The following is a 27726-nucleotide window of genomic DNA, read 5'->3' as shown; positions in this document are numbered from 1 at the left end:
AGAACATTTTCCAAAAGTCACTATAGTGTGCAAAGCAGTCATGAAGGTAAACGGAGGCTTTGAAGAATCTGTTTCATGAAACATACACTATATTGCAAAAAGTATTCGCTCACCTGCCTGGCCCCCCATATGAACTTCAGTCATCCTATTCTTAATCCATAGGGTTTAATATGAGGTTGGTCCACCCTTTGCAGCTATAACAGCTTCAACTCTTCTGGGAAGTCTTTCCACAAGGTAGGAGTGTGTTTAAGGGAACTTTTGAGCATTCTTCCAGAAGCGCATTTGTGAGGTCACACACTGATGTTGGACGAGGAGACTGGCTCTCAGTCTGCACTCTAATTCATCTCAAAGGTGTTCTGTTGGGTTGAGGTCAGGCCTCTGTGCGGGCCTCAAGTTCATCCACACCAAACTCTGTCATCAACGTCTTTATGGACCTTGCTTTGTGCACTGGAGGACAGTCATGTTGGAACAGGAAGGGGCCATCCCCGAGCTGGGCTTGGTCTCTTAGTTCCAGTGAAAGGAACTCTGAATGCTTCAGCATTAACCAATAGATTTGGGACAATTCCCAACTTTGTGGAACAGTTTGGGGATGGGCACTTCTTATTCCAACATGACTGTGTACCAGTGCACAAGTGGATTCAACGAGCAACACACAATCAGTTTCACTTTCTGATTTAAAATGAAGCACCACATCGCTCCTTAAACACAACAGAGCAAGCAAACACCTCATTGGCTGAGCAGACTTTCAGAAAGAAAAGGCTGCTGAAAAAACCCGGGCTTGTCACATTACTGTGAGCATGCCATGCATGGAATCAGAGCACTTCAGAAGAACTAAAAGCTGAAACTTACCTAAAATAATTACAAAAAACTCAACATTGTGAGGGTGAACTGCTCTCAGGTCAATATCCAACCAAAAGGTACTGTATGCTTAATGTTTCAATGTTTTAATCTATCGTGTATCACTGTGAGTCCATGTCATGACAGACATGCAGAGGGGTTTTCTGTGCTGGCTATGGTTATGGTATTTTAGGTTTCAGTTGATGAAATAATAGACAAACAATAGCACTAACATCCACCTCAGAAGCTGACCTACTTATTACAATTTTTGTTCTGCTGGTGGTATACCCGGGCCCTTAAAAATCCTAGGAAATAACTATTGGCCCCACAAAATGCTAGATGGTCCTGTTATATATATATATATATATATATATGTTAGACATATTACATATTTGATTTTTTTCCCCTAACACAATTTTAAGCAAGTCTATTGGGAATTTGTCCTTTTCACATAGACAATATCATTATAGTAGCTTCTCAGCAACTATACTATCAGCTTTGAATAACGTAAAGTTGACACTTCTTAAACTCACCTCAGTATGACATTTATTGAGGGTAGAAAAATTCAAGCTGAAAACCCTTCACAGAAGGGGACATGAAACTAGCTGTTAGCGCTACGTGACTACAGAACCACAACCTTCCTGTGTGTGTGTGTGTGTGTGTGTGTGTGTGTGTGTGTGTGTGAGAGAGAGAGAGAGACTGCTCTAACTTACAGCTACAAGACTACATGCAGACTACGTAACCCTATGCACAATTCAAATGAAAGGAGACATAGAACCACAGCCTTCCATATTTGTGGAAATAGGCTGGACTAGTCTACTGAAATCTTTTCACACTGTTAAAAAAAATCTGCACATAATCCTCACCACATTTACATTAATCCAAAGTGACTTACAAGGGCCATTCTCATCAGAGCAACTCAGTACTTATGCAAACCAACAGAACACAAGCAACGTAAGAACATCTTAAAAAATTTGACAACATTCGAACTAAAAGCTCTTGGTTCGGTTCGTTTTCGTTGGTGCGAAAGCATCAGTCGCACTCGGGTCCGCACTGCAGACCGAGACCGCCAAAAGAGGTGGTCTCGGTCTGCTTGACTCCGCACCAAATGCCAGACTCTGGTGCGGTCCCTCTGGTGAGAACGCGAACTGGGGTCCAAACCATAGATTGTAGGACAAAACAGTGATTGGAAATTGGCGCTTATTTCTACCGGAAGATAAATATTAATGAAATGTCGGGCCAATTTTTGGTTCATTTGCTGGTGTGAAAGCGGACCTCACTGGAGTCTATACATAAAAACAATTTCATTGCCTGATGCGGACCAAAGAATCAAACTAGTGATGTGTTCTATACATATTCTACAACTGTGTTGTTACACCAAGTTTTCCACCTAAACACACTCCCCCTGTTTACTCTTGAATCCAGCTTTTAACTACTCCCATGAGCCTCACACCTGTGGCCTACACACAATCATGAGAGAACAGACAAACCAGCGTCCCTAGGTTTATGTTTGTGTCAGTATGTCTTAATTAAGCTAATGTACCTCACTTCCTAACAATATGTGTATACCTCCAGGGTGAAGTATGGCATCTGTGTACACTATCACTACTGGTGAAACACTGAACACCCATGAAAGATTCAAGTCACATCTCCCTTGGGGTTCATGCAAAAATGTCTCTAACAGCAAAGACTGTGACGTCATCCTGGCATTCTGTCCAGTCACGTCTCGAGTCGGGACTGACATTGAGGCAGCGTTGCGAGTCATTCCAGGTACTGTACCACCAGCACAGATTAACCAAACAATGTCTCATTAAACTGCTGCCCTTCCCTCATCATCTCACTCTTTGTTATTTTATCTCCACAGAGGGTAAACCTTTAGCGTTGGTGGTGCTTCACCACACATTTGACAGCAACTACACTTTGCCCGACACAAAGAGGTTCATGAAGCGGCCCGACTCCATCACTGTGGACAGCCTGTTCACCGATGACGGACTGATGAGATGCCCTTGTAATGATGACGCAGTGCGAACTGTCGCCAAGTTCCTGCAGCAACATGGGAAACGCCCAAGAGGCACACTGGCCCTGGGCCTGCTCATCCTCATCTTGTTGTGTGTGGCCATTTCCACATTTTCCAACCAAGCAGCAGAGTTAGTTCATACCAAGAAAGAACTTGAAAGGATGAGGCAAAACTGTACGAAATTACAGGGGACAATTGACTCTCAAGCGGAAGAAATTAAGAACTATAAGGAAATGACAAGGATAGCAATTGAAAAAAATCACTCTCTCAAGGAGGAGGTTGAAAACTATACGGAATTAAACAGGAAAGCAAATGAAACAATTGACTCTCTCAAGAAAGAGGTTGAAAACTATAAAGAATTTAACAGGAAAGCAAATGAAACAATTGACTCGCTCAAGAAAGAGGTTGAAAACTATAAAGAACTGGACAGAAAGGCAAATAAAACCATTGACTCTTTCAACAAAGAGATTGACAACTGTAAGGTATTGGACACAGAAGCAAAGAAAGAAATTAAGTCTCTCAAAAAAGAGGTTGAAAACTGTAAGGAATTGGACACAGAAGCAAAGAAAGAAATCAAGTCTCTCAAAAAAGAGGTTGAAAACTGTAAGGAATCGAACAGAGAACCAAATAAAGAAATTCATTATCTCAAGAAAGAGGTTGAAAATTATAAGGAATTGGACAGGAAAGCAAATGAAAAAATTGGTTCTCTCGAGAAAGAGGTTAAAAACTGTAAGGAATTGGAAAAAGGAAAGGAAAAGGATAAACAACCTAATGAGAAAAAGACAGATCACTTTTTACAAGGTGTGTTGCTGCTGTTCGTGTTGTCCTTTGTTGGGTATGTCATAAACATGTATGGCAGAATGAAAAGAGATGATAAAAAGGGGGAGGAGAGCAGCGCAGCGACCGTCAACTTCAAGGCACCTGACCCTAACCTAACCCGAGAGTCTTCCATGCAGCACTCCCTGGAAGACGCCATTGCAGGCATAAATATCCAAAAGGTGGGAAAAAGTGATAGCCAAAGAAATGTAACAGAGAAGGATGGCAAAAAGTGGGAGGAGGAGGAGAATAGCACAGAGGGACACGGGGACAGTGAAAAAGAAGAATCAAAGGAGGATGGCAATATGAAACAGGCAAGAAGAAGACAGGGCAAGAAGACGACAGGGAAGCAGAAAAGTAAGCCTTAAAAGTGTGTTTGCTGTAACGTTGTATGCTAAAGCCGAATTTAGGTTTGACTTCCTCCACAATTTCTTTTTTTGCATTTAATAAAATAACACTGTATTTTTTTTAAAAAACAGACTTAATTTTGTTGTATATGTACTTCGGGAATATTTCAGCCACCGCTGTTGGCCTAACGGCATTGCAGTGCGGTACAGTAGCCTAACTCAACCTTAACACTCTCTATGGGTGCCTCTCAACATCTCTCCTCGATCCTCGATGGGCGTTCCCACTGATCTGTAACTAAAACTGGATAAACTATCCCATTGTTGCCGCCCCATCATTCTTTGTGTAGATCAGTGAGGATTGAGGCCCGAGGAGGAAGGGAGGAATATTCTAATATGGCTAACGAAATCTCTGATAACAGATCAATCAACAGCAATGATATTTGTGCTTTGTGTGGTAAAGATCGGTATACTGTATGTCTGGTATTTATACTGCAGGTCCAGACAATTTCCAGTAGGCCTACATACAAACACGATTCAAACATTGTTCAATCAAGTGAATTAAACGTGTGTAAGTCTAATGGCTAACACTTCATGATACTTTGCTAAATTTAACATTCCCACCATTTAATGAGAAAATCATGGGCAAAGGGCAAAAAATATACTTAAAAAAAAAAAACGTCCCTATTCATGATTACACTACACAGTAGCACTAATTAAAAAGCTTTCTAGATGACCATCATGAAGCTGTTTATGATGATGAATAGTGTGCTGTGAAGTCATGAATAAAATACAGAAAATACTGTAGAACTTGTAATTGTTGCATGGCATTGCAGTCATGGAATCAAAAGAATGAGCAGACATAACACTAAGCACAAGGGGAGTGGATTCAGTGAGCAACAGGATCAGTTTCACTTTCTGATTCCCAGAAATGAAGCACCAATGACATCGCTCCTCAAACAGAACAGAGCATGAAAGCAAACACCTCATTGGCTGAGCAGACCATCAGGAAGAAGAGGCTACTGAACAAACCCGGGCTTGTCACATTACTGTGAGCATGCCATGGAATCAGAGCACTTCAGACAAACTAAAAGCAGATGCAGAAACAACCTCAACGTTGCCAAGGTGAACTCTCTAGGTCAATATCCAATCAAAAGGTATATGTTTAATGTTTTAATCTATATCATGTATCATGATATAATTGTATGTCTGTGAGACTCCATGTCATGCAGGCATGCAGAGGAGTTTTCTGTGTTGGCAGGGATTGAGCGTCTACAGTAGCATCAGTTCTGGCCGCAGGTCAAGTAGTAAAAGACGCCGCAAACCACTACGGGTCAACGGGGTTGTATCAGCCGATCTGTGTCAGCGCATCAGCTGGGCAACTCCCCTCGTTTCTACATTTCTACAAGCAAACAGGGCAACTTATTTAAAGCTGCTTTGGTTGTTCTTAACTGCTTGCTGCTCGCATTTATGCAACCCACCTTTACCCCAGCTCCACGCTGGCGTGTATGGCGTAGGCATTTGAAGTCATAGTTGCCGCTCTGTTTCTAGTCTTAAACTGTGAGAGTGTCCCCTAATGCTGCTGCTGTCCCCTGACTCTCTGCTTTATCATGGTGCTCATTGAATGGTCTGGGGAGGGACTCCTCTGAACAGAGCCATACCGTGACATTTTATTTGTAATATATTCAATACAATTTTGTAAAGAATTTTTATTGCCTGTGTTGTTCTTGACTTTAATGGGCCTGACAGAAATACAGTTATGTTCCTTTATCAGGTTCCAGTTAATGTATTCATTTGACAACAACTAGCATTAATGTCCATCTCAGAAGCTGATGTGAAAACTTGTTCCTTTAATACTGTTTGTGACTAGGTATTTTTTCAACTTAGCATGTGCAGGGATACTGGGTTTCCCAAAACCATAGCAACATGGCAACTTCGTTAGCAACTATGATTTTGGGGAAACTGCCCCAGCCTAGTGAGTAGGAATGTAGGAATTCTGGACCAAACACCTACAATACATGCAATCATGTTAAAACGGGCAAACCAGCGTCCCCAGGTGTATGTTTGTGTCAGTGTGTTGTCTTAAGCTAATGTACCTCACTTCCTATAAATCTTATGTGTATACCTCCAGGGTGAAGTATGGCGTCTGTGTTCACTATCACTACTGGTGAAACACTGAACACCCATGAAAGCTTCAAGTCACATCTCCCTTGGGGTTCATGCAAAAATGTCTCTAACAGCAAAGACTGTGACGTCATCCTTGCTTTCTGTCCAGTCACGTCTCGAGTCGGAACTGACATTGAGGCAGCGTTGCGGGCCATTCCAGGTACTGTATCACCAACACTGATTGACCAGACAACGTCACATCAAACTTCCCCTGGGCTCTCATCATTCACTCTTTGTTATTTTTTCTCCACAGAGGGTAAACCTTTAGCGTTGGTGGTGCTTCACCACACATTGGACAGCAACTACACTTTGCCCGACACAAAGAGGTTCATGAAGCGGGCCGACTCCATCACTGTGGACTGCCTGTTCACCGATGACGGACTGATGAGATGCCCTTGTAATGATGACGCAGTGCGAGCTGTCGCCAAGTTCCTGCAGCAACACGGGAAACGCAGTCAGAGAGGCAAGCTGGCCCTGGGCCTGCTCATCCTCATCTTGTTGTGTGCGGCCATTTCCACATTTTCCAACCAAGCAGCTGAGTTAGTTCATACCAAGAAAGAACTTGAACTAATGCAGCAAAACTATAAGGAATTGGACAGAAAAGCAAAGAAAGAAATTAACTATTTGAAGGAAGATGTTGAAAACTATAAGGAATTGGACAGAAAAGCAAAGGAAGAAATTAACTCTCTCAAGGAAGAGGTTGAAAATTGTAAGGAATCAGACAGAGTAGCAAAGGAAGAAATTAACTCTCTCAAGGAAGAAGTTGAAAACTATAAGGAATTGGACAGAAAGGCAAAGAAAGAAATTAACTATTTGAAGGAAGATGTTGAAAACTATAAGGAATTGGAAGGAGAAGCAAAGAAAGAAATTAACTCTCTCAAGGAACAGGTTGAAAACTGTAAGGAATTGGACAGAAAAGCAAAGAAAGAAATTAACTCTCTCAAGGAAGAAGTTGAAAACTATAAGGAATTGGACAGAAAGGCAAAGAAAGAAATTAACTATTTGAAGGAAGATGTTGAAAACTATAAGGAATTGGAAGGAGAAGCAAAGAAAGAAATTAACTCTCTCAAGGAACAGGTTGAAAACTGTAAGGAATTGGACAGAAAAGCAAAGAAAGAAATTAACTCTCTCAAGGAAGAGGTTGAAAACTATAAGGAATTGGACAGAAAGGCAAAGAAAGAAATTAACTATTTGAAGGAAGATGTTGAAAGCTATAAGGAATTGGAAGGAGAAGCAAAGAAAGAAATTAACTATTTGAAGGAAGATGTTGAAAACTATAAGGAATCGGACAGAAAAGCAAAGGAAGAAATTAACTCTCTTAAGGAACAGGTTGAAAACTGTAAAGAATCGGACAAAGATACTGAAAAGCGGTATCTAAAGTCCCTGCTGACTCCTTAACTCAGTTTGACAATACTACAGGAAGCGGTTGGATATACTGTAACCCTCACAGGCAGTGCTGCTTTCCATAAGCTGCTGTGTTTGGTTACACCATATTTCACTAAGCAGTGTCAGTGCAAGAAAGTGATATTTTTCATAACTCAAATATTTTACAATACATCTATAATAGTCAGACATGTTTTCCTGCTGACCACCAAGGTGTGCTGTTCCCTTCAGGATGTGATGGACACTAAAGTAATTTAATCCTGGTCTGTAATGAAACAGCTCTTACATAAAATGAATTATGAACCTAGTTGTATATCGTTGACCTTCTGCACATAGCACACAACACATAAGTAATGTCTGCATTAACAGATACTTCATGTCTGCATTATTAACAGATACTACATGTCTTCAAATGGCCACTCTTTGTTTTAATTCTTAACTTTCTAGGAATAATGATGAGTGCTTGAATTTCCCCTTGGGGATCAATAAAGTATCTATCTATCTATCTGCTACTGGTAGGGCTGTAACAATACACTAAACTCATGATTTTTTATTTTATTTTATTTTATTTATTTATTTTATTTTTTATTTTTTTTGGGGGGGGGGGGGTGACATTTTATTGAGTAACATTTCAATAGTCTACAATGCAACACCAGAGGATTAGAACATTGTTGTATATCTGCATTATATTATTTTTATATTATTATATTAAGCTATTTTCACCCACAGTCAGGGTCATTACTAGAAAATGCCCTATGACAGAAAATAATTCTGAGCCCCCCAAAATGCCAGACAAGCCAGACGATGGGGATTGATCAATTGATCAATTGAGACTGAAAATATCTAACATTAATTAAGCATAGCAAATTACTATGCACTAACACTGATTCATTCACGCAAGTGAATTCACAATGACAAATATGATGGCTCAGTATAGAATGGAAGGGAGCATGATTATGTAAGGGATAATGTATAGAACACCGATGGTGCTTTTTCCAGTAGGCCTATTAGCCTGTTTGATTTGCATTAAGCTCAATGAGCATCAAACAGGCTAATAGGCCTACTGGAAAAAGCACCATGCCAATCTCTAGCTATGGTGAAGGGTATGTGATGATGTGGGGCTATTTTAATTCCAACGGCCAAGGGAACTTTATCAGGATGCATAATATCCTGGATCCATGAAATAGCTGGCCTTAAAAAATGTTTTTACAAAAAATCTGCCTGCCCCTATGTTAACCCTATGTGTTAAATTCCCATAGGGTTACATTGAGGGTAAAATACTTCCTTCCCCCTAGTATTTAGGAAGAACATTTATTTATTTACGATACATTCTTCAATCACAAAGAAAATTGGTGTACTTAGCGGTTTTATTACTAATTGTTTTAATTAAGACATTAAGATCAATTGTCAAATGATGATTTTATATTCCTCTTTTTAGGCAACTTTAGCATGGTATCAATTAAATGTTCTCCTCACTGTATGTGTGTGCATGTTTGTGTGTGTGTGTGTGTGTGTGGGAGGGGGGGGTGTATGTGTGTGCATGCATGTGGGTGTGTTTGTGCATGCATGTGTGTATGTGTTTATGTGTGTGTGTGTGCGTGCTTATGCCTGCCTGTCTGTGTGTGTGTGTGTGTGTGTGTGTGTGTGTGTTTATATGTGTGTGCATGTTTGTGTGTGGGGGGAGTGTATGTGTGTGCATGCATGTGGGTGTGTTTGTGCATGCATGCCTGTATGTGTTTATGTGAGTGTGCATGCAGGTGCGTGGGTGCGTGCTTATGCCTGCCTGTCTACTGTGTGTGTATGTGTGTGTCTTTATGTGGGTGTGTGTGTATGCATTTATGCATGTGTACAGTCACTAAATGTACACGTAATTTAATTTATTAGATGGCCCCCCATGAACAGAGTTCCATGAAACTTGGCATGCATTCAGAGGGTGTCATAATGGTCCTACACTTCCAATTTTGTGCAGCATGACGAATCATGACGGTCATGATTTTGACCAAGTCAGCCAGAGATACCTACGATTACAACACTTTTGCTATTTCTTTTTTGACTAGGTGGCGCTATGCATGAAATCCATGTCGACATGCTATCCATGTGGGGCCCACCAAGTACATGCCCACCAAGTTTCGCGCACCCTGGTCTTTCAGTCTCCTGGGAATCCTTGACAGAAATATGCTCCGCACAAAAAAAAAAAAAAAAAACTGCCATAATAAAAGAGAACATTGCACTGCAGTATAACTTTGATAATTATTTGCTAAGTCAGATATCAAAGGTGCATCAAAGCGACACAGATTAATGTAATGGTCAGATTGCTCGGTGTCTATCAGATAATCAAAACTCAAAGGTCGATCAACAGTGTGGATGGCTGTTCTCTCAAAGAGTTCCCTTGGTGAACATTTAAAGAGTACAATGAGTTCATGTAGCTCTGCTCTACTGTAGGGTCTACAAAAATGTAGGCCTATCGGCATTTATTATTAATATGCAGGAAAGAGGAAACATTTAATTCCAGCATCAGGCAGCAAAGTTGACCTTTATTTATTTTGTATTTAAGTTTAAGTCCAATAGTAACTGTTGAGTCCTATGGTACCTGTTGGGATATGTTATAGATTACAGTTAGACAAGCCACAATCTGTGGGTAATTTACCTCTTGACACAACAGTGTGAAGGTGTTGCGATCAACATTGAACATTGTATAGCCTAGTTTAAATTAATTTAATAATTTGAATTCAATTGACAATACCTTCATATTTTAGTACCTTCATATTTTAATATGGTGATTATGTGCTAAAATGCCCACACTTGTCCACTTTCAGTGCTCCAATTGGTGGGCCACTTGGGCCAGATATGCCAGGGCTATTTTTTTGTCACCAAAGTTTGGACTCACCTACTCAACAAAATGGAAAACTCTTAAATATAAAATAACACACATGGAGTTATGTGGTAAACAAAAGAGTGTGTATGAAGCCCACTGTTTTATGTTTTAGGCTCTTCAGAGCAGCCAACTTATGTTGTGATGACAGCATTTCACACTATTGACATTCTCCCAACCACCTATTAAACACTAGGAATGGGTTTCCAAGGAGTTCCTGTTGAGCACTTGTTAGCTGTTTTTCATTCACTCGTCAAAATGCATTCCCAGATATGAAGCAACAATGACATCATTCCTCAAACAGAACAGAGCATGAAAGTAAACACCTCATTGGCTGAGCAGACCATCAGAAAGAAGAGGCTGCTGAACAAACCCGGGCTTATCACATTACTGTGAGCATGCCATAGAATCAGAGCACTTCAGAAGAACTAAAAGTTGAAGCTTATCTAAAAGAATTGCAAAAAAGATCAACATTTCAAAGGTGAACTGCTTTCTTGATCAGCAGCCAACCAAAAGGTACGATTAATGTTTTAATATGTCATGTATCATGGTATGTCTGTGAGAGTACATGTTATGACAGGCATGCAGGGGAGTTTTCTATGTTGGCAGGAATACGGCCAAGTGCCTTTATCAAGTTTTAGTTGATATCATTTGACAAACAACTATAGCACTAATGTCCACCTCAGAGACTGTCCTACTGACTAAGCTTTTTGTTCTGTGTAGGAAGCACACTCATTTGTGAGCTATATTAGAAGAAAAAAAAAGTCTGGGCAGCAGTGATCAAGGGACTGGTTTCGTTAATCACTAGCTGCGTTTCCATTACAAATATGCGCAAAAACTTTGTCAATATTGTCTTAATGTCGAAAATCACAATTTTCGCAATTGCGGTGTTTCCATTACATTCGGCTAACTTAATTAAAATCTCGTGTATTCTCGCGTGCTGTACGTCATTAGGAGACATGGCGGTTATCAACATTTAACCCAGATTTACACTAAATGCATTCAAATTGCCACAGTCCGGGAGCCAAATGCCATAATTTAGGTGAACCTGGCTTTGTCGGTTAAAGTTTTTTTTTTTGCAGAATCTAGTAGACTAGGGGTACCTCTTTAAGATTTAAGAGGGTGCCCGGTGATATCCCTTGGGCAATTTCATATATTAAGCCTTTCTTGTCCAATGTGTTGACTATAAGGCGGATATACTACAGGTGAATAGGGTAAAAAAATTAACAAGCAGATATCACTATGAAACTTCACCAGTTGATTACTTAGATCAATATGAAAAATAAATGTATTACAAGTTTTCAGAAATTTAATGTTTGAATATGCAAATTAGGTATGATGTAATTAAATATGCGCTGATTTGCATAAACGTAAAAAGATCAAATCTGAACATTGGACAAAGCCTGCTTAAATTTTTTTCTTTTCATTTTGTTGACATAAGAGATGAAAAGTATTTTAGAGAGGGAATTATGGATATCTCATTTAGTTATTCAGTAAATCAGAAAATACTATACCAGCCTTTAAAAAATCAATTTTCGCCATGTTTTTTGGAATAAAATGTCATGTAAATCAGGCTAAGAATCATATATCAACAAACCCCTCTGCAAAATCCTTCTAAACATGGTTAGGTATAAGACTGAAAAGTTTGGTGTATGTAGATGCTTGTGAAGTGGAGATTTTGTTCTCCGAGTGAGAGAGGAAACTCATCCATATCCGCCTTATATTCAACACATTGGACAAGAAAGGCTTAATATACAAAATTGCCCAAGGGATATCACCGGGCACCCTCTTAAATCTTAAAGAGGTACACCTACTCTACTAGATTCAGCAAAAAAAAAAACTTTAACCAACAAAACCAGGTTTGACCTGGGTTGGTTGCAACCTGACCCCATGGCTTAGTGACTGGTCTGGTCTGCCAAAAGCTCACGAGAACCTTAAAGGAACACTTCACTTTTGTCGGTTAAAGTTTTTTTTTTTGCTGAATCTAGTAGAGTAGGTGTACCTCTTTAAGATTTAAGAGGGTGCCCGGTGATATCCCTTGGGCAATTTCGTATATTAAGCCTTTCTTGTCCAATGTGTTGAATATAAGGCGGATATGGATGAGTTTCCTCTCTCACTCGGAGAACAAAATCTCCACTTCACAAGCATCTACATACACCAAACTTTTCAGTCTTATACATAACCATGTTTAGAAGGTTTTTGCAGAGGGGTTTGTTGATATATTATTCTTAGCCTGATTTACATGACATTTTTTTCCAAAAAACATGGCGAAAATGGATTTTTTAAAGGCTGGTATAGTATTTTCTGATTTACTGAATAACTAAATGAGATATCCATAATTCCCTCTCTAAAATACTTTTCATCTCTTATGTCAACAAAATGAAAAGAAAAAAATTGAAACTGGCTTTATCCAATGTTCAGATTTGATCTTTTTATGTTTATGCAAATCAGCGCATATTTAATTACATCATACCTAATTTGCATATTCAAACATTAAATTTCAGAAAACTTGTAATACATTTATTTTTCATATTGATCTAAGTAATCAACTGGTGAAGTTTCATAGTGATATCTGCTTGTTAATTTTTATACCCTATTCACCTGTAGTATATCCGCCTTATAGTCAACACATTGGACAAGAAAGGCTTAATATACGAAATTGCCCAAGGGATATCACCGGGCACCCTCTTAAATCTTAAAGAGGTACCCCTAGTCTACTAGATTCTGCAAAAAAAAAAACTTTAACCGACAAAGCCAGGTCTGACCCCATGGCTCCCTGACTCGCTGATTATCAGTCATTAGGCTATAAGCCATCAGCGGAGGAGGCCTACGTTTTGGTGGGGCAGAAACATAAAATTAAAAATGACATATCAATCACAGGAGTTTGTTATAGGCCTATGCTTAAATCATGTCACAGCCATGTCAGTGGAATATTTCGTAGATCAGCCCAGTTGATTAGTTTCTAGAACTAGAATCTAAAATCTAGATTTCTTTCAGCACCATTCTCATCACGTTAAACCAGCAAAGCATAGCAACGTTGTTGCTATGGGTAAACAAAACTAGTTGAGCGGTTGCGTATGCAGCGTTTTTGAGAAAGTGTTGGCGAGTTCATAGAGTGTGGATTCAACATTTTAGAATGACACGAGACACTTTTAATGAATAAAAAATTTTTTTTTTTACATTATTCTCCCGGTGCCACTTCCTGTCGACAGTCTTCTTCGTCGGTTTCGTTCCTCCTAACATCCGGTTGTTGGATCACGTGACTCGTTAGATGCGAAAAAAGTGTTTCCATTGCAGTTTTGCGAAATATACAAATTTCGATACGCTCGAAATACCACCTCACCCTAGCGCAAAAACTTTTTATCGAAAAATGTGAGTTTTTTCGAAATGTGTGTGTTTCCATTCACCACATTTCTTTTCGCAAATCTTAATTTGCGCAATTTAATGGTCAATGGAAACGCAGCTAGTGTTCACTCCATTGCTCCTATACAGTAAGGTTCTATAAATGTTCGATCTACAACTTTGTTGTTGTGTAGCTTAATTATTACCCAGCACAATAGTTCAGACATGCAACCAACCTTAACCCTGAATATAAACATTAATTGAATGAAGACAGTACAGTACAGTACAGTTTAAGGCAGGATATGCAGAGTAGAGGGTATGGAATTTTTGAATTTACAGGTAGTCTTAAACTAAGATGTTTGTTACCCACACACCAGCTTATGTACTGTCAGAAAACTAAGAGGAGATTTATGATTGTATTGTTAACGTCCGGGTTGGTGGCACATGGACCACTCCAGCTGTGCAATGTCTGTCACAGACTTTGTTTTTTTTCCAATATAAATGTGCTGTTGTGAAAGAGTGTCCATTTAAAATACGTAACTATAAAGTTGTATAACATGAGCAAAAATTCCACGTCATCTCTAAACATATCTTTATAATTTTCTAAATAAATTAGGTCTTAATGGCCCAATCCCAATGTGAGCCCTGAGGACTAAGGACTAAAGACTCACACTTAATTGATCTCAGGTGCTACTGCTAAGTGAGTGAGTGTGTGAGGCCAGGGGCTCAGATACTGTAGGTATTTGGGATTGGGACAACACTTCACGAGATAACATGTACAGTACCATTGCGATGTTTACTAACAAAGGCGTTGCTCAAATTTGCACCAACCACGCGTGTGTTGTGCTGTTTACCTTTGTCATTTTCCTATGATCTCTGCGGTAAACGTCACAACACTTTAAACTGTGGGTAATTCCTTTTGGTTAAGTCTGCACCGATGCAGACTCACGGAAAGGGCTCGGTAAGTGTGTACTCAAACATTGGGACAGCTCTAAGCCCTTATGAATTTCACGAGAACGCGCACCAAAGTCCGAAGACTCCGTGAGTCCGGACATTGGGATTGGGCCAATGAATTGGGTGCTCTTTTGAACTTCAGTATCAACTTATTCAGTTGACAAAAGTTATTCAGGTTTTATATTCTCTCTCAATGTCAGTTTAGTTTGCTGTGGGAATGTGTGTGCTATATTTAGACCGTAGGCTCTTTGGTGAAAGGGAGTTATATTATCATCATTATATATTTTAATGAACATTACTATGTAGAAAGTTGAGAGAATCATGAGAGAACAGGCAAACCAGCGTTTGTGTCAGTATACTGTCTAAGCTAATGCACCTCACTTCCTATCAATGTTATGTGTATACCTCCAGGGTGAAGTATGGCGTCCGTGTACACTATCACTACTGGTGAAACACTGAACACCCACGAAAGTTTCAAGTCACTTCTCCCTTGGAGTTCTTACAAAAATGTGCCTAACAGCAAAGACTGTGATGTCATCCTTGCGTTCTGTCCTGTCACGTCTCGAGTCGGAACTGACATTGAGGCAGCGTTGCGGGTCATTCCAGGTACTGTATCACCAACACTGATTGACCAGACAATGTCACATTAAACTGCTTCTCTTCCCCTGGGCACTCATCATTCACTCTTTGTTATTTTATCTCCACAGAGGGTAAACCTTTAGCGTTGGTGGTGCTTCACCACACATTTGACCCCAACTACACTTTGCCCGACACAAAGAGGTTCATGAAGCGGCCCGACTCCATCACTGTGGACTGCCTGTTCACCGATGACGGACTGATGAGATGCCCTTGTAATGATGACGCAGTGCGAGCTGTCGCCAAGTTCCTGCAGCATCATGGGAAACACAGTCTGAGAGGCAAGCTGGCCCTCGGCCTGCTCATCCTCATCTTGTTGTATGTGGCCATTTCCACATTTTCCTATTCCAGAGAGCAAGCAGAAGCTGAATTAATTCAGGTCAAGAATGAACTTGAACTGATGCAGCAAAACTATAAGACATTAGAGGGGAAACTCAAGGAAGAGGTTGAAAAATATGAGGAATCGGATAGAGAAGCAAAGAAAGAAATTAACTCTCTCAAGGTAGACATTAAAAACTATAAGGAATCGAATAGAGTAGCAAATGAAAAAATTACCTCTCTCAAGGAACAGGTTGAAAAATGTAATGAATCCGAAAGAGAAGCAAATGAAAAAATTAGCTCTCTCAAGGAAGACGTGAAAAACTGTGAGGAATCGGATAAAGTAGCAAAGAAAGAAATTAAATCTCTCGGGGAAGAGGTTCAAAAATGTAAGGCATTGGACAAAGAAGCAAATGAAAAAATAAGCTCTCTCAAGGAAGACGTCAAAAAGTGTAAGGAATTGGACATAGTAGCAAAGAGAGAAATTAAATCTCTCGGGGAAGAGGTTGAAAAATGTAATGAATCGGACAGAGAAATGAACAGAGAAATTAACTCTCTCAAGGAAGACGTTAAAAACTGTAAGGAATCAAATCTTATTTTTAAAAAGAAATTGGAGGGGAACGATGAAATAGATTACACCTTTCACATCAGTATGTTTGTCTATTTAATAGGTGTGTCACTGGTCATGTGCCTTGTGTGGTACATAATAAATAGGAGGGGGGGAGAAACAAAGAATGATGACAGAGTGAATAGTGATAAAAAGGCGGGGAGAGGAGGAGGGGAGTTACTTACCAAGCAAAACTGTAAGGAATTAGAGAAACTAAATGAAACAATGAACAATGAGGTTGAAAACTTGGACAGGGAAGCAGATAATGAAAATGAATCTCTCGAGGTGGGGTTTGAAAACCAACACCAAGAAATTTCAGGGACAACGGCAAAAAATGAATAAAAATAATCCAAAAAACACTTACGTAATTGTTTTCTGAACTACTTCTTTTTACACTGTTAGGTTATAGTTTTTAATGCAAAAATGAGATGAAATCGCCAATCCTGCATAGTTTCTCTTTAATATTTTACCCGTGGACTGCCTTTGAGTTTCTTCTCCAGAGAATATGGTTACTTCGCTCCTATGACGCCAAGTCGCATGCTCATTACGTTATAGCATTGTTGTATTTCTCAGAAAATAGAAAAGGTTCATATAAATGCTTAAGACGCTTCACGTGTAACATGATTTGATGTCAAAGTGACGCCAAAATTAATGGGGGTCAATGGAATGCTAACTTGAAGTTGTCGACTTGTGGCCTTAGGGCCGCCCATAGACCTCTGAAGTTCGCCTACAAAAAAGCCACCATCTTTGCCCAAATAAGGAGATCCGGTATCTTGAGATTTTTTCTATGGGAAAATAACATGGGGATTTTCAATTATTGCACCTGTTAAACTCTCACCGGGATGATGACATTGGAAATGCAGACGTTTTTCACTACACAGTTTTATCTACTGCCGTCTAGTGGATACTGTGATCTTCGGTAGGTGAAGACGGCACACTTTGATCTTTGCTACCCCAGAGCTAACTTACCATGCAACTTGCCATAGGCAGTTAGCTTCAATTAACTCCCGGATCTCCTTATATGGGCAAAGATGACAGCTTTGGATCCTTTTTGTAGGCGAACTTCAGAGGTCTATAGTGGGTACGCTTTCAGAACATTCGCTTACCACCCTGGGTGCTACTGGCTGCTTGTTTGAATCCATTAAATATGCCTTACTATTGTGACAAATTTCTCATTCAAATTAGCCGAGCAACACGAGCGACATAAGGAAAATAGAAACGAGGCATCCATCAAAAGTTCTCTCAAAATTTTGCGGTGCATACAGTATGCTGCACAGCACTGCTTTGTGTGGTGTTCAATCAGGACACTCCAATTGAAAACAATGTTAAATTGATTTTATTGCTAATGTTTGCTCATATTGCATCCTGTCAGGACAAACATCCTGTCAGGCCCAGTGTGTGCATAATAAAGCCGTGATCAACAGAATTCCACTGTTGCATTTTTCTTCTCAGGTTTTTCAAATGCGCTCGCACGGGGCGCAACAAAAAATGTTTTAGCATACCGCGTGACATCGCTTTGAGCTAAGTGATGTGTCCGTTTTGTAATAATGTTAATATGCTTTTTCCATTTTTCTTCAGCTGTGTGCGATGTAATATTATACACAATCAGTGCATTTCCCTGTGAATTGCGTGTTACTCTCAACATCCATCTGCTCTCATTCCTTTCTTTAGCTCTGTCTTTATCACAAATAAAAAGTTTGACTAAGACTAAACTAAGAAAACAGCAAGACCCTGTGTAATACATACAGAATGTACAGAAACAGTACTGCTAGATAATGTGGGCCTTATGACAGAAAATAACTCTGGGCCACAAAAATGGCCTAAAAGTAATTGATGAATTGAGACATAAATGTACTAAATAAATGGATTATATCATTGCAGTACACCCTACAAAGACCTACACTGGTATTTATTTAACCATTTTAAGTCTTTTGGGAGTTTGATCAGTCTTCCTAGCAACGGGAACGCTGGCCGCTTAAGCCGCTCCGTCTGACTGTTTTTATTATTTTACATTTACTATTTTATTCCTGATTATTTTTCCTTAATTATTGTACATTCGTTTAGATTAGCTGCACAGTCATAGATAGATTTTTTACTTCAATTGTTTTTTTTTTTCGTTTTTCCATACTTTTTCTTCGTTTTTCCATTGATGCCTGCCTCTGCGCTCTACCTGCGCTGCCGGATCAGCGCTTAATCAGCTGTTCTATTCTGCCGATTGCTATCAGCGAGGAAGCTGGTGACTAGTCCACTGTTGACGCAAAAAAACAATTCTCTGCACTGCCTGCTGTCTCTCTCCCTTCCCACCCTGTCCTAGCTGGTGTCGGTTGACTGTTTGGAGATTGAGGCTTTGTGCTAGCCAGGCCAGGCTTGTTTGCCTTTGAATATGATGACCTTATGATACACTGCCGCTGAACTTTTTGAGGCATGTTGTCTTGGCTGGTACCTGCGCGACTTCACTAGCTCACGACAAGTTGTGTAGCGGAGTTTGCGACTGGCTGGCCATGGGGGCCTTGCGGTACACAGCATTTAAGCTGAAGCAGATCGCTTCCAAAACTGCCGCACTCAACAACGAGACTCCATCTCTGCCGGGCAGCGGGGATTTCCCGTAGAAAACGGTACATCCATCGGGGCTCTGGTCGCTCCCGCACCCAGAGAACTCCCGAGGGTAGCGCTACAGTGGACAACCTACAACGTCCTCCTGGATCGTCTCTGCACGGTGCCTGCACGATTGCCATCACCACAGCGCAGCAGCGTCCCTCATATGGCGTCGGATTCTCTGGTGCCATCCACCAGAACAGAGGAGCATCAAAACGGCGTCCTTGCGCTGACTAGTTCTACTCCGTCTCCGGCTGACGTCTCGGACAACGGATCACATGACACGGACTTACCATCTGACCGTATGCCTATTGCATCTGCATCTACATCTACATTAACCAACCCCTTACAGTTTCCCATCACTCCTGATGTCACTTCTAACTTTGATTTCAACCCATGTATCTTTAAGAACAGAAACGGTGTTGGGTTAATTCACTTGAACGTCAGAAGTTTAATTCAGAAATTAGATAGGCTATATAAATGTCTTAGTCTTACAGACAGCCCCTGATATAGGCTAGCCTTGTTCTGAGTGAAACTTGGCTTAAAAGTAGTATCAACGACAATGATATAGCCTAGCTCTGCATGGTTATAACGTGTAGCCTATAGAGTGGATAGAATTGGAAGAGGAGGAGGCATAGTCATTTATGTTAAGTCTAATTTTTCTGTAACAATTTTAAATGCCATCACCATCCAAAACTAGAAAATGTAATTCCATGGAAGGAATTACCATTGCATGTAAATGCAAAAAGGTTGCTGACTGTGTAAAACATTCCTATTAGGTCTATAGTTAAAAAGACAACTAGGCTACGTACAGAAGAATAGATAAATAACAATAACCCAATTACATTTCCACTGAAAATACTTGGAAAGTCACATTTAAAAAGTGATTTATGAAAATGCATCAAAATTGTGGATATAGGCTATTATGGAAAATAACTCTTCATTTAGGCTATTAGAATTTAAGACTGAAATGAAGTTGGCAACTTCAAACGAGTTGCAAGAGCTGACACTTTAGTAGCATACAGTGAAACGACTGGTAGGATAGCTTATATAGCCTTCATATCTACACGAATGCAGGTTAAAAGTAGGCCATAGACTTAGACACCATTGGAATACGGAATACAATGTCAAACAACGCCAATCAACTATGATGCAGCAACAGGTAGGATATCTAGCAAATGTAACGTTAGCTTACAGTAGGATATTTGTACAGGATGAGCTAGTATGTTCTTCGAAGTGTCTCCAGGTGTGTGATTGTCCTAATAGGAATGTACAAGCTGTTAACAAAGGTTTTTAATTTGTGAATGATACCGAAAAACCAAGCCTGGAGCAAGTTTGGTTGTCGTTAGCTAAATACAGTGTTAGATTTACGTTGACGTTAGGTTAGATTGTCTTTAGCTGTTGATAACGTTACCGAGAGCAAACCGGTTACTGTAACGGTATAAACAAATCAAGTTAGGAGTAGCCTAACAGGAGACAAGACGATAACGTCCTGGTTTACAGCAGCTATGGCATGGTAGAATGTTTTCATAGCTGTTAGTAGCCTACTCAGCACGCAGCTACAGTTTAATGAGTAGACAAAACATTCAGGTTGCAGCGGTGGCATGGCTTTAGTTTGGATCAAAGATCCTTGATTACTCACAGCTGAGCACTGACGTAACAATTAGTTTTTGCCGCCAAAGGATCTCAATGTAAACTCTATGGGAATTTTAAACTCTTTTATCGTAAATATCTCAAAAAGTATGAAGTTCACAAATGTCAAAAATACAATCGTCAAATCTCCGTTACAAGGTCTTTGTATAGGAGTGCTTGAATGACGTCAAACGGTTAAGTGGTTTTAGCGTTATAAATCGTTGATTCTGGTCGGAGGAAGAATAATTATCCCGATAATAAAAAGAACAGGGATAACAGTACATTGCATTTACATGCAATGTAATAATTTTGAATTTCTTGCACTTAAGATTTACTTAGGACCTATCTCTGTTGTTGTGGTTGGGATCTACAGACCCCCCCCCCCCCCCTGCCGATTTAAGTTCTATAGATTCTCTAGCAGAACTACTTTCTCAGTATTCCAATTCTGAGTTGATTGTTTTGGGTGATTTGAATAAACTGGCTAAATAATTACATTGCATGTCAATGCAATGTAGGCTACTGTTATCCCTGTTCTTCTTATCGGGATTATTCTTCTTCCGACCAAAATCAACGATTTATAACACTAAAACCACTGAACCGTTTGACGTCATTCAAGCACTCCTACAAAGATCTTGTAACGGAGATTTGACGAAAGTATTTTTGACATTTGTGAACTTCATACTTTTTGAGATATTTACGATAAAAGAGTTTAAAATTCCCATAGAGTTTACATTGAGACCCTTCGGCGGCAAAGATTAATTGTTACGTAAGTGCTCAGCTGTCAGTAATCAAGGATCTTTGCTGCGCCAAACCAGGCTAAACTTGAATGTTATGTCTATTCAATAGCCTAGCTGCTAGGCTACTCATTAAGCTGTAACAGCTATGAAAGCATTCTGTAAACCAGGACGTTATCGTCTTGTCTCCTGGGCTACTCCTTTGATTGGTTCATAATCGTTACAGTGACCAGTTTGCTCTCGGTAACGTTATCAACAGCTAAAGACAATCTAACCTAACGTCAACGTAAATGCAACACTGTATCCTACTGTGTAAGCTAACGTTACATTTGCTAGATATCCTACTGTTGCTGCATCATCGTTGATTGGCGTTGTTTGAGATTGTATTCCGTATTCCAATGGTGTTTAAGTCTATAGCTTATGGCCTACTTTTAACCTGCATTAGTGTTAATATGAAGGCTATAAGCTATCCTACCAGTCGTTTCACTGTAGGCTACTAAAGTGTCAGCTCTTGCAACTCGTTTGAAGTTGGCAACTTCATTTCAGTCTTTTAAATTCTAATAAATGAATAGTTATTTTCCATAATAGCCTATATCCACAATTTTGATGCATTTTCATAAATCACTTTTTAAATGTGACTTTCCAAGTAATTTCAGTGGGATTGTGATTGGGTTATTGTTATTTATCTATTCTTCTATGTAGCCTAGTCTTTTTAACTATAGGCCTAATACAATGTTTTACACAGTCAGCAACCTTTTTGCATTTACATGCAATGGTAATTCCTTCCATGGAATTACATTTTCTAGTTCATCCTGTTATCTCAAGGAAGTTAGTAGTGGTCTTAATTTATCTCAGCTAATAACAGAACCCACAAGGCCAAATTTGAAAGATCATTCCCGGTCTACCCTAATTGATCTAATCTTTTCTAATAGGACTGACAAAATTGTAGCATGTGATGTTTTTGAGCTAGGTATAGTGATCATTGCCCGGTTGCATGCATAAGAAATACAAAGATAATCAAGAGCAAATCTCACACAGTTACAAAGAGAAACCTAAAACATTTTAGTGAACAAGACTTTTTATCTGATCTTTTTCATAGCAACTTACACTATACCTCTGAAATCACAGATGTCGAAGAGGCACTAGATTTCTTCACAAAAACCTTCCTTTCAGTAACTGATAAGCATGCTCCTTTCAAAAAATTCAGAGTGAAAGATAGAGTAACTCCCTGGTTTTCACCTGAATTATCAGCTTTATTTAAAGAAAGAAACAGAGCTTGGTCACTAGCTAGAAAGACTGGAAACCCATCACACTGGCTAGTTTTTAAACAACTTAGAAATAAATGCACATAATCTGTGCGGAAAGCTATAAATCTAACTATTACTTAGACTTGATTGCAAACTCCAGCTCAAACCCTGCACAATTTTGGAAAGCAGTAAACTCACACAAAAATCCAACGACTAATTCTTTGCCCACCCATATCAAATATGATGACTATCTCATATCGGAACAAAATGAAATGACCCTGGCTTTCAATAAACATTTTGTTGAAGATGGGCATTTATTTGATAAACAGTTCAAGGGGTCTCCTCAGATAGTTGACAATTGTGTGCAGCACATGAACCCTGTTTCTAAGTTTACTTTTCAACCTTTCTCTGAAAATGAAGTGTCTAAGGCATTACACAGTATTGACACTAAGAGTGCTACTGGAGAAGATAATTTAGATCCTTTTTTCCTTAAATTGTCTGCTCCTATCATCACAAAGCATATACGCATATATTTAATCTTTCCATTGTGATGAGCATATTTCCCAGCGCATGGAAACTAGCCCATGTGACACCTTTGCACAAAGGGGGTGATCGAGATGATTTAAATAACTACCGTCCAATCTCCAAACTACCCTGTTTGTCAAAGATTTTTGAATCATTGGTTAATAACCAACTCAAGTCATTTCTTTCATGCCATGACATATTAAATCCACAACAATCTGGGTTTAGAACAAATCACAGCACTGTCTCAGCTACCACTTTAGTGACAAATAATATATTATCTGCTTTAGACATTAAAAAGCACTGTGCTGCCCTTTTTGATACAGTTGATCATCCCTTACTGTTACAAAGATTACATGATATTGGTCTAGATGATAAGGCATGTAAATGGTTTTGGAATTATTTGTCCCAGAGGTTTCAATGTGTTAAGTCAGGAAATATTAAGTCAGAGTTTTTGCCAATCACAAAGGGTGTTCCACAAGGGTCTATTTTGGGCCCAGTTCTCTTCACCATTTACATCAATGACATTGTATCTTCACTAAATGGTTGTCAAGTCCACCTTTATGCTGATGACACTATTTTGTATTGCATAGCTGACTCTGTTCAACATGCAATTGATAATCTCCAGCTTTCATTTAATGTTCTCCAAGAAGCTCTCATTAATCTTAAATTAGTACTAAATGAGAAGAAAACTAAATGTATGCTATTTAGTAGAGCAAGGAACATTGAGGTTAATAGCATGCAAATAACAACTGTAACTGGTTCAAGCATTGATAGAGTCTCTGAATACAAATATCTTGGTATCTGGCTGGATGACAAACTCACATTTAATTACCACGTAGCCATCCTAGTAAAAACACTGAGAAAAAAAATTGGTTTCTTCTACAGAAACAAGGCCAGCCTCCCTATGGAAAGTAGGAAAAAAGTTGTTGAAGCAGTTTTCATGTCAGTTCTAGACTATGGTGATGTGATATATAAAAATGCTACTGCTTCTTCACTAAAAGCCCTGGACTCAGTCTACCATTCTGCCCTGAGATTCATTACTGGTGATGGCTATAGCACTCATCATTGTGTTCTAGGGTCGGGTGGTCATCTCTGTCAGAGAGGAGACAACGTCATTGGTATCTGTTTATTTATTTATTATTAAGGGTATTGTTGAAAAATTACCAGGTTATATTTCAGATATGCTTATGTGGAATTCTGGTGCCTATCAGACTAGATCAAATGACTCTTTGTTGCTTAAAGTTCCTCGTGTCCATTCTGAGTTGGGCAAGTCAGCCTTTTGTTATGGTGCCCCTACTTCCTGGAATAATCTTCAGTGCAATTTAAAAATTAACTCTATAATTCCATATAGTCAATTCAAGTCTGTGGTCACAAACCGTCCTATGCCAATTTGTACCTGCTTTAAGTAAATGTCTTTATTATTATTGTTATTATTATTTTTATTATTATTATTTTTGTTGTTATTATTTTATTATTATTATTTCATGTATTTTTATTTTATTATTTTTATTTCCCCCTTCCTCCTCTATAATGCAATGTATATTTTCTTATTATTATCTTATTTGAACATCTCTTGTTCCTCCATGCATTGTTTCTGTAATCTCGGCTTCATTGAAAATGAGGGCTACCCTCAATGACTCTCCGAGAATAAATAAAGGTTGAATGAATGAATGAATGAATGATCTCTTCACATAGACAGCAGAGTAGCTCCTGAGGAACTAGCCTAACAGCTTTACACAATGTAAACGTGACACCTGTTCACCGATGACGGACTGCTGAGATGCGCATGTAATGATGACGCAGTGCAAGCCGTCGCCATGTTCCTGCAACAACATGGAAAACACAGTCCAAGAGGAAAACTGGCCCTATGCCTGCTGATCCTCATTGTTGTGTGTGGTAATTTTCATATTTTCCACTGAGCTCTTGAACTGATGCAGCAAAACTTTAAAGAACTAGAAAAGCACTCAGAGAGCGCAGACCTCCGCCTGTATTGTTCTTCCTAGGTTGTCATGCATTTGAACCTAAACTATTCCGATAGCCACAACGTGGCCATACCATGACATTACACCACTAAGTGAAACACATAAGCGGCTCCACAATCCCGAAGGTGTTTCGAATCACTCCCAAAATGTAATCGTTTCTTCCTTGCATGTCTGACCTGAAAATTTCATCGAAATCCATCCATTACTTTTTGAGTTATCTTGCTAACAGACAGACAGACAGACAGACAAATAAACGAACAAACAAATAAACAGACAAACATACGCCGGACCCCGATGAAAACAACCTCCTTGGCGGATGTTATTAGAGGGGAAACTACTGTAAGTAAAACAATTAACTCTCTACAGAAAGATGTTGAAATTCACAGTAAACAAGCCAAATTTAAACCAAAACTAGTGATTCTTCTCAAATAATTTTCAGTAAATTATTATTATTATTATTATACTATATATATATATATATATATATATATATATATACATGTATATATATATATATATATATATATATATATATATATATGATTATTATTATTATTAACAGTATTTTACAGCCAACAATAAAAAATTATCAAAATGAAAGAGAATATATCTATTCACAGGCATCTATACTATGGCAATAATCGGAGGGTGCTCTGTAAAGTAATAAAGATTCGTACATTGAGGACTGATTGTGAATAAGTGACGAATGAATGGCATTTTGATGGGTTGTGTTTGGAAAATAAAATCAATTCACTTCTTGTTAGATTGTTGTGTGTTAGTTAGAAAATTCTGTGTGGTGTTTTGCAAAATGTACTTAAGGATATTGAAAATGGAGTCAAACACTGAATAGATGGTTTTGCAGATTTGGTGTGGAGTTATGGTGTTTGAAGGACATGTTTAGAAAATTGTGTGATGAGCAAAAATGAGTGTGTAAGCAGTTGAAAAAAACTATAAATAGGTTACCATTTTTTTTTATTCGCTCAGGGGAGGTTATATTAACTCCTATCCTGTGAAGTCACATCCCATAGTTGTAGACTTGTGGTGTACTTTAACAGTGGCGCCTGCAGGCGTACGGCCGTACGCACTGTGCGTACCTTGAGACTACTCATCAAGGAAAGAAAATTACCCTTGTGCGTGTGTATTCACATCAAATTGGCCTACCATAACTTCCCAACTATGCAGAGTATCCCATTAGCTGCATGCCATGCCATCAGGCTATTTACAATTTTCTATATGAAGTTTGTCAACACGTTATCAAAATTAACTTAAAGCAGAGCTACTGTATATCCACGCGCACATATTTCATTTGAGCAGGAGAGATTACGCACGCAGGCGCGCAAGTAGGCTACTTGTTGTTTTCTTTTACTCTGCTATCTATTATGGTTATCAGAACACAATGTGACGCTAAATCACTAACTCAAATACTCATCGTGGATATCGCAAGTTCTTTTAAACAACGAAAAGAGAAAGAATGGAAGATGGAGGCAGGAAAGCTAGAGGAGATTCCAGATGGGCAATAACAAGCTAGGTAGACAAATTGTGTGCTTGTCGGAACGTTAGACTAGCATTACAACACTGTTTAACATCAGACGTTAATGCTTGAACAAAACTAAACGTAACTTAGCAGTAACTTAGCTGTGTAACCTTGTCCAAATGAGTATTGTGTAAGGGATAATCAACGACGCGCCGTGCGTTTATAGGAAAATAATGCACGTTCGAAGTGGTAATAAGGACCCGACGCCGCAGGCGGAGGGGACTATACACTTCGATAAATGCATTATTTTCCGGCAGAGACTATTTGCACCCGGGTGTAAATAATGAACATTACTATTTACACCCGGGTGCAAATAATCAACATTACTATTTACACCCGGGTGTAAATAGTGTAATAATCAACATTACTATTTACACCCGGGTGTAAATAGTGTAATAATCAACATTACTATTTACACCCGGGTGTAAATAGTGTAATAATCAACAATACTATTTACACCCGATGTCTAACATCCATGTTCTCTGTCAATAGGCCTGTGTATTTACCAGCTCTACAGTAGGCTAGGCCTAATAGTTTTGCCATGTCTGGGTTACTTGGAAGTGATTATACAAATATTAGGGTAATGAGTGGTCATGTGGTAGCTTCATCAAAGACAAGCTACTTTAAAGAGTTGTTTTCTGAGTTGTCTTCCAGGCAGCGCTGCCACTGTTGACTTAAAAACACTTAATCCTACTCCTAACCTTAACCCTAACCTTAACCTTAACCCACGCCTAAGCGCCTTCCAGGCAGCGTTGGGGGCTCAAAGTCAAAACACAACCTTTCTAACAACTACTGAAGCCTACTTCTACTTAACTCTACTCATAACTGAAATAAAACCAGTAAATCTTTGACAGGTTCAAAAAGCACAAACTCTTATTTGCCGCGAGGTAACGTCATCTAAGAAAAAAGAAGTCATGGTGCGTACTTTGGCAGGCAAAAAAAAAATAATAATAATCTGAGGTTCGAACCCAGCACCTCGAGCATGGTAAATCAGTCACTTTACCGCTGTACTGCGCCCCGTCGAAGAAGAAGGGGAGAATACTAATTATTGACTCACTTGTTGGGGTTGCTAGGTAACGGTAAACAAAACAAAAAGATCGTGTTTCTTGATTGTGCTTGCAAACGGACGGCTTTACCCGTTCACTGAATAAAGTTTGTGGAAATTTAGCACCACTTTACCATCTC

General features: G+C 39.2%; 3 protein-coding genes across 5 annotated transcripts in view; 2 read left to right on the top strand and 1 right to left on the bottom strand.

The window, feature by feature from the left end:
• LOC134089714 (dematin-like) overlaps positions 1 to 27726 on the bottom strand; it is an 89691-nt gene that overhangs the window by 32893 nt on the left and 29072 nt on the right. The gene's annotated exons all lie outside the window — the stretch shown is intronic.
• On the top strand, positions 163 to 4089 carry LOC134089614 (nipped-B-like protein B). 2 transcript variants are annotated; one of them, XM_062544074.1, is made up of 3 exons: positions 163 to 234; positions 2413 to 2607; positions 2702 to 4089. In XM_062544074.1, the coding sequence occupies exons 2-3, from the start codon at positions 2421 to 2423 to the stop codon at positions 4036 to 4038; spliced, it is 1524 nt and encodes a 507-aa protein (XP_062400058.1). In that variant the 5' UTR covers positions 163 to 234; positions 2413 to 2420; the 3' UTR covers positions 4039 to 4089. The 2 variants fall into 2 exon arrangements, with proteins under 2 accessions (XP_062400058.1, XP_062400057.1); XM_062544073.1 differs by lacking the exon at positions 163 to 234 and adding an exon at positions 580 to 917.
• LOC134089080 (synaptonemal complex protein 1-like) lies at positions 4963 to 7870 on the top strand. 2 transcript variants are annotated; one of them, XM_062543389.1, is made up of 3 exons: positions 4963 to 5139; positions 6146 to 6340; positions 6434 to 7870. In XM_062543389.1, exons 2-3 carry the CDS (start codon positions 6154 to 6156, stop codon positions 7576 to 7578), a joined length of 1332 nt encoding a protein of 443 aa, XP_062399373.1. In that variant the 5' UTR covers positions 4963 to 5139; positions 6146 to 6153; the 3' UTR covers positions 7579 to 7870. The 2 variants fall into 2 exon arrangements, with proteins under 2 accessions (XP_062399373.1, XP_062399372.1); XM_062543388.1 differs by having other exon boundaries at positions 4964 to 5171.

This window comes from Sardina pilchardus, chromosome 8 (assembly GCF_963854185.1).
Source record: "Sardina pilchardus chromosome 8, fSarPil1.1, whole genome shotgun sequence".
Classification (NCBI taxonomy): Eukaryota; Metazoa; Chordata; class Actinopteri; order Clupeiformes; family Clupeidae; genus Sardina; species Sardina pilchardus.
Note: the sequence above shows the minus strand (reverse complement) of the source record. Positions and strands in the feature narration are given on the sequence as shown.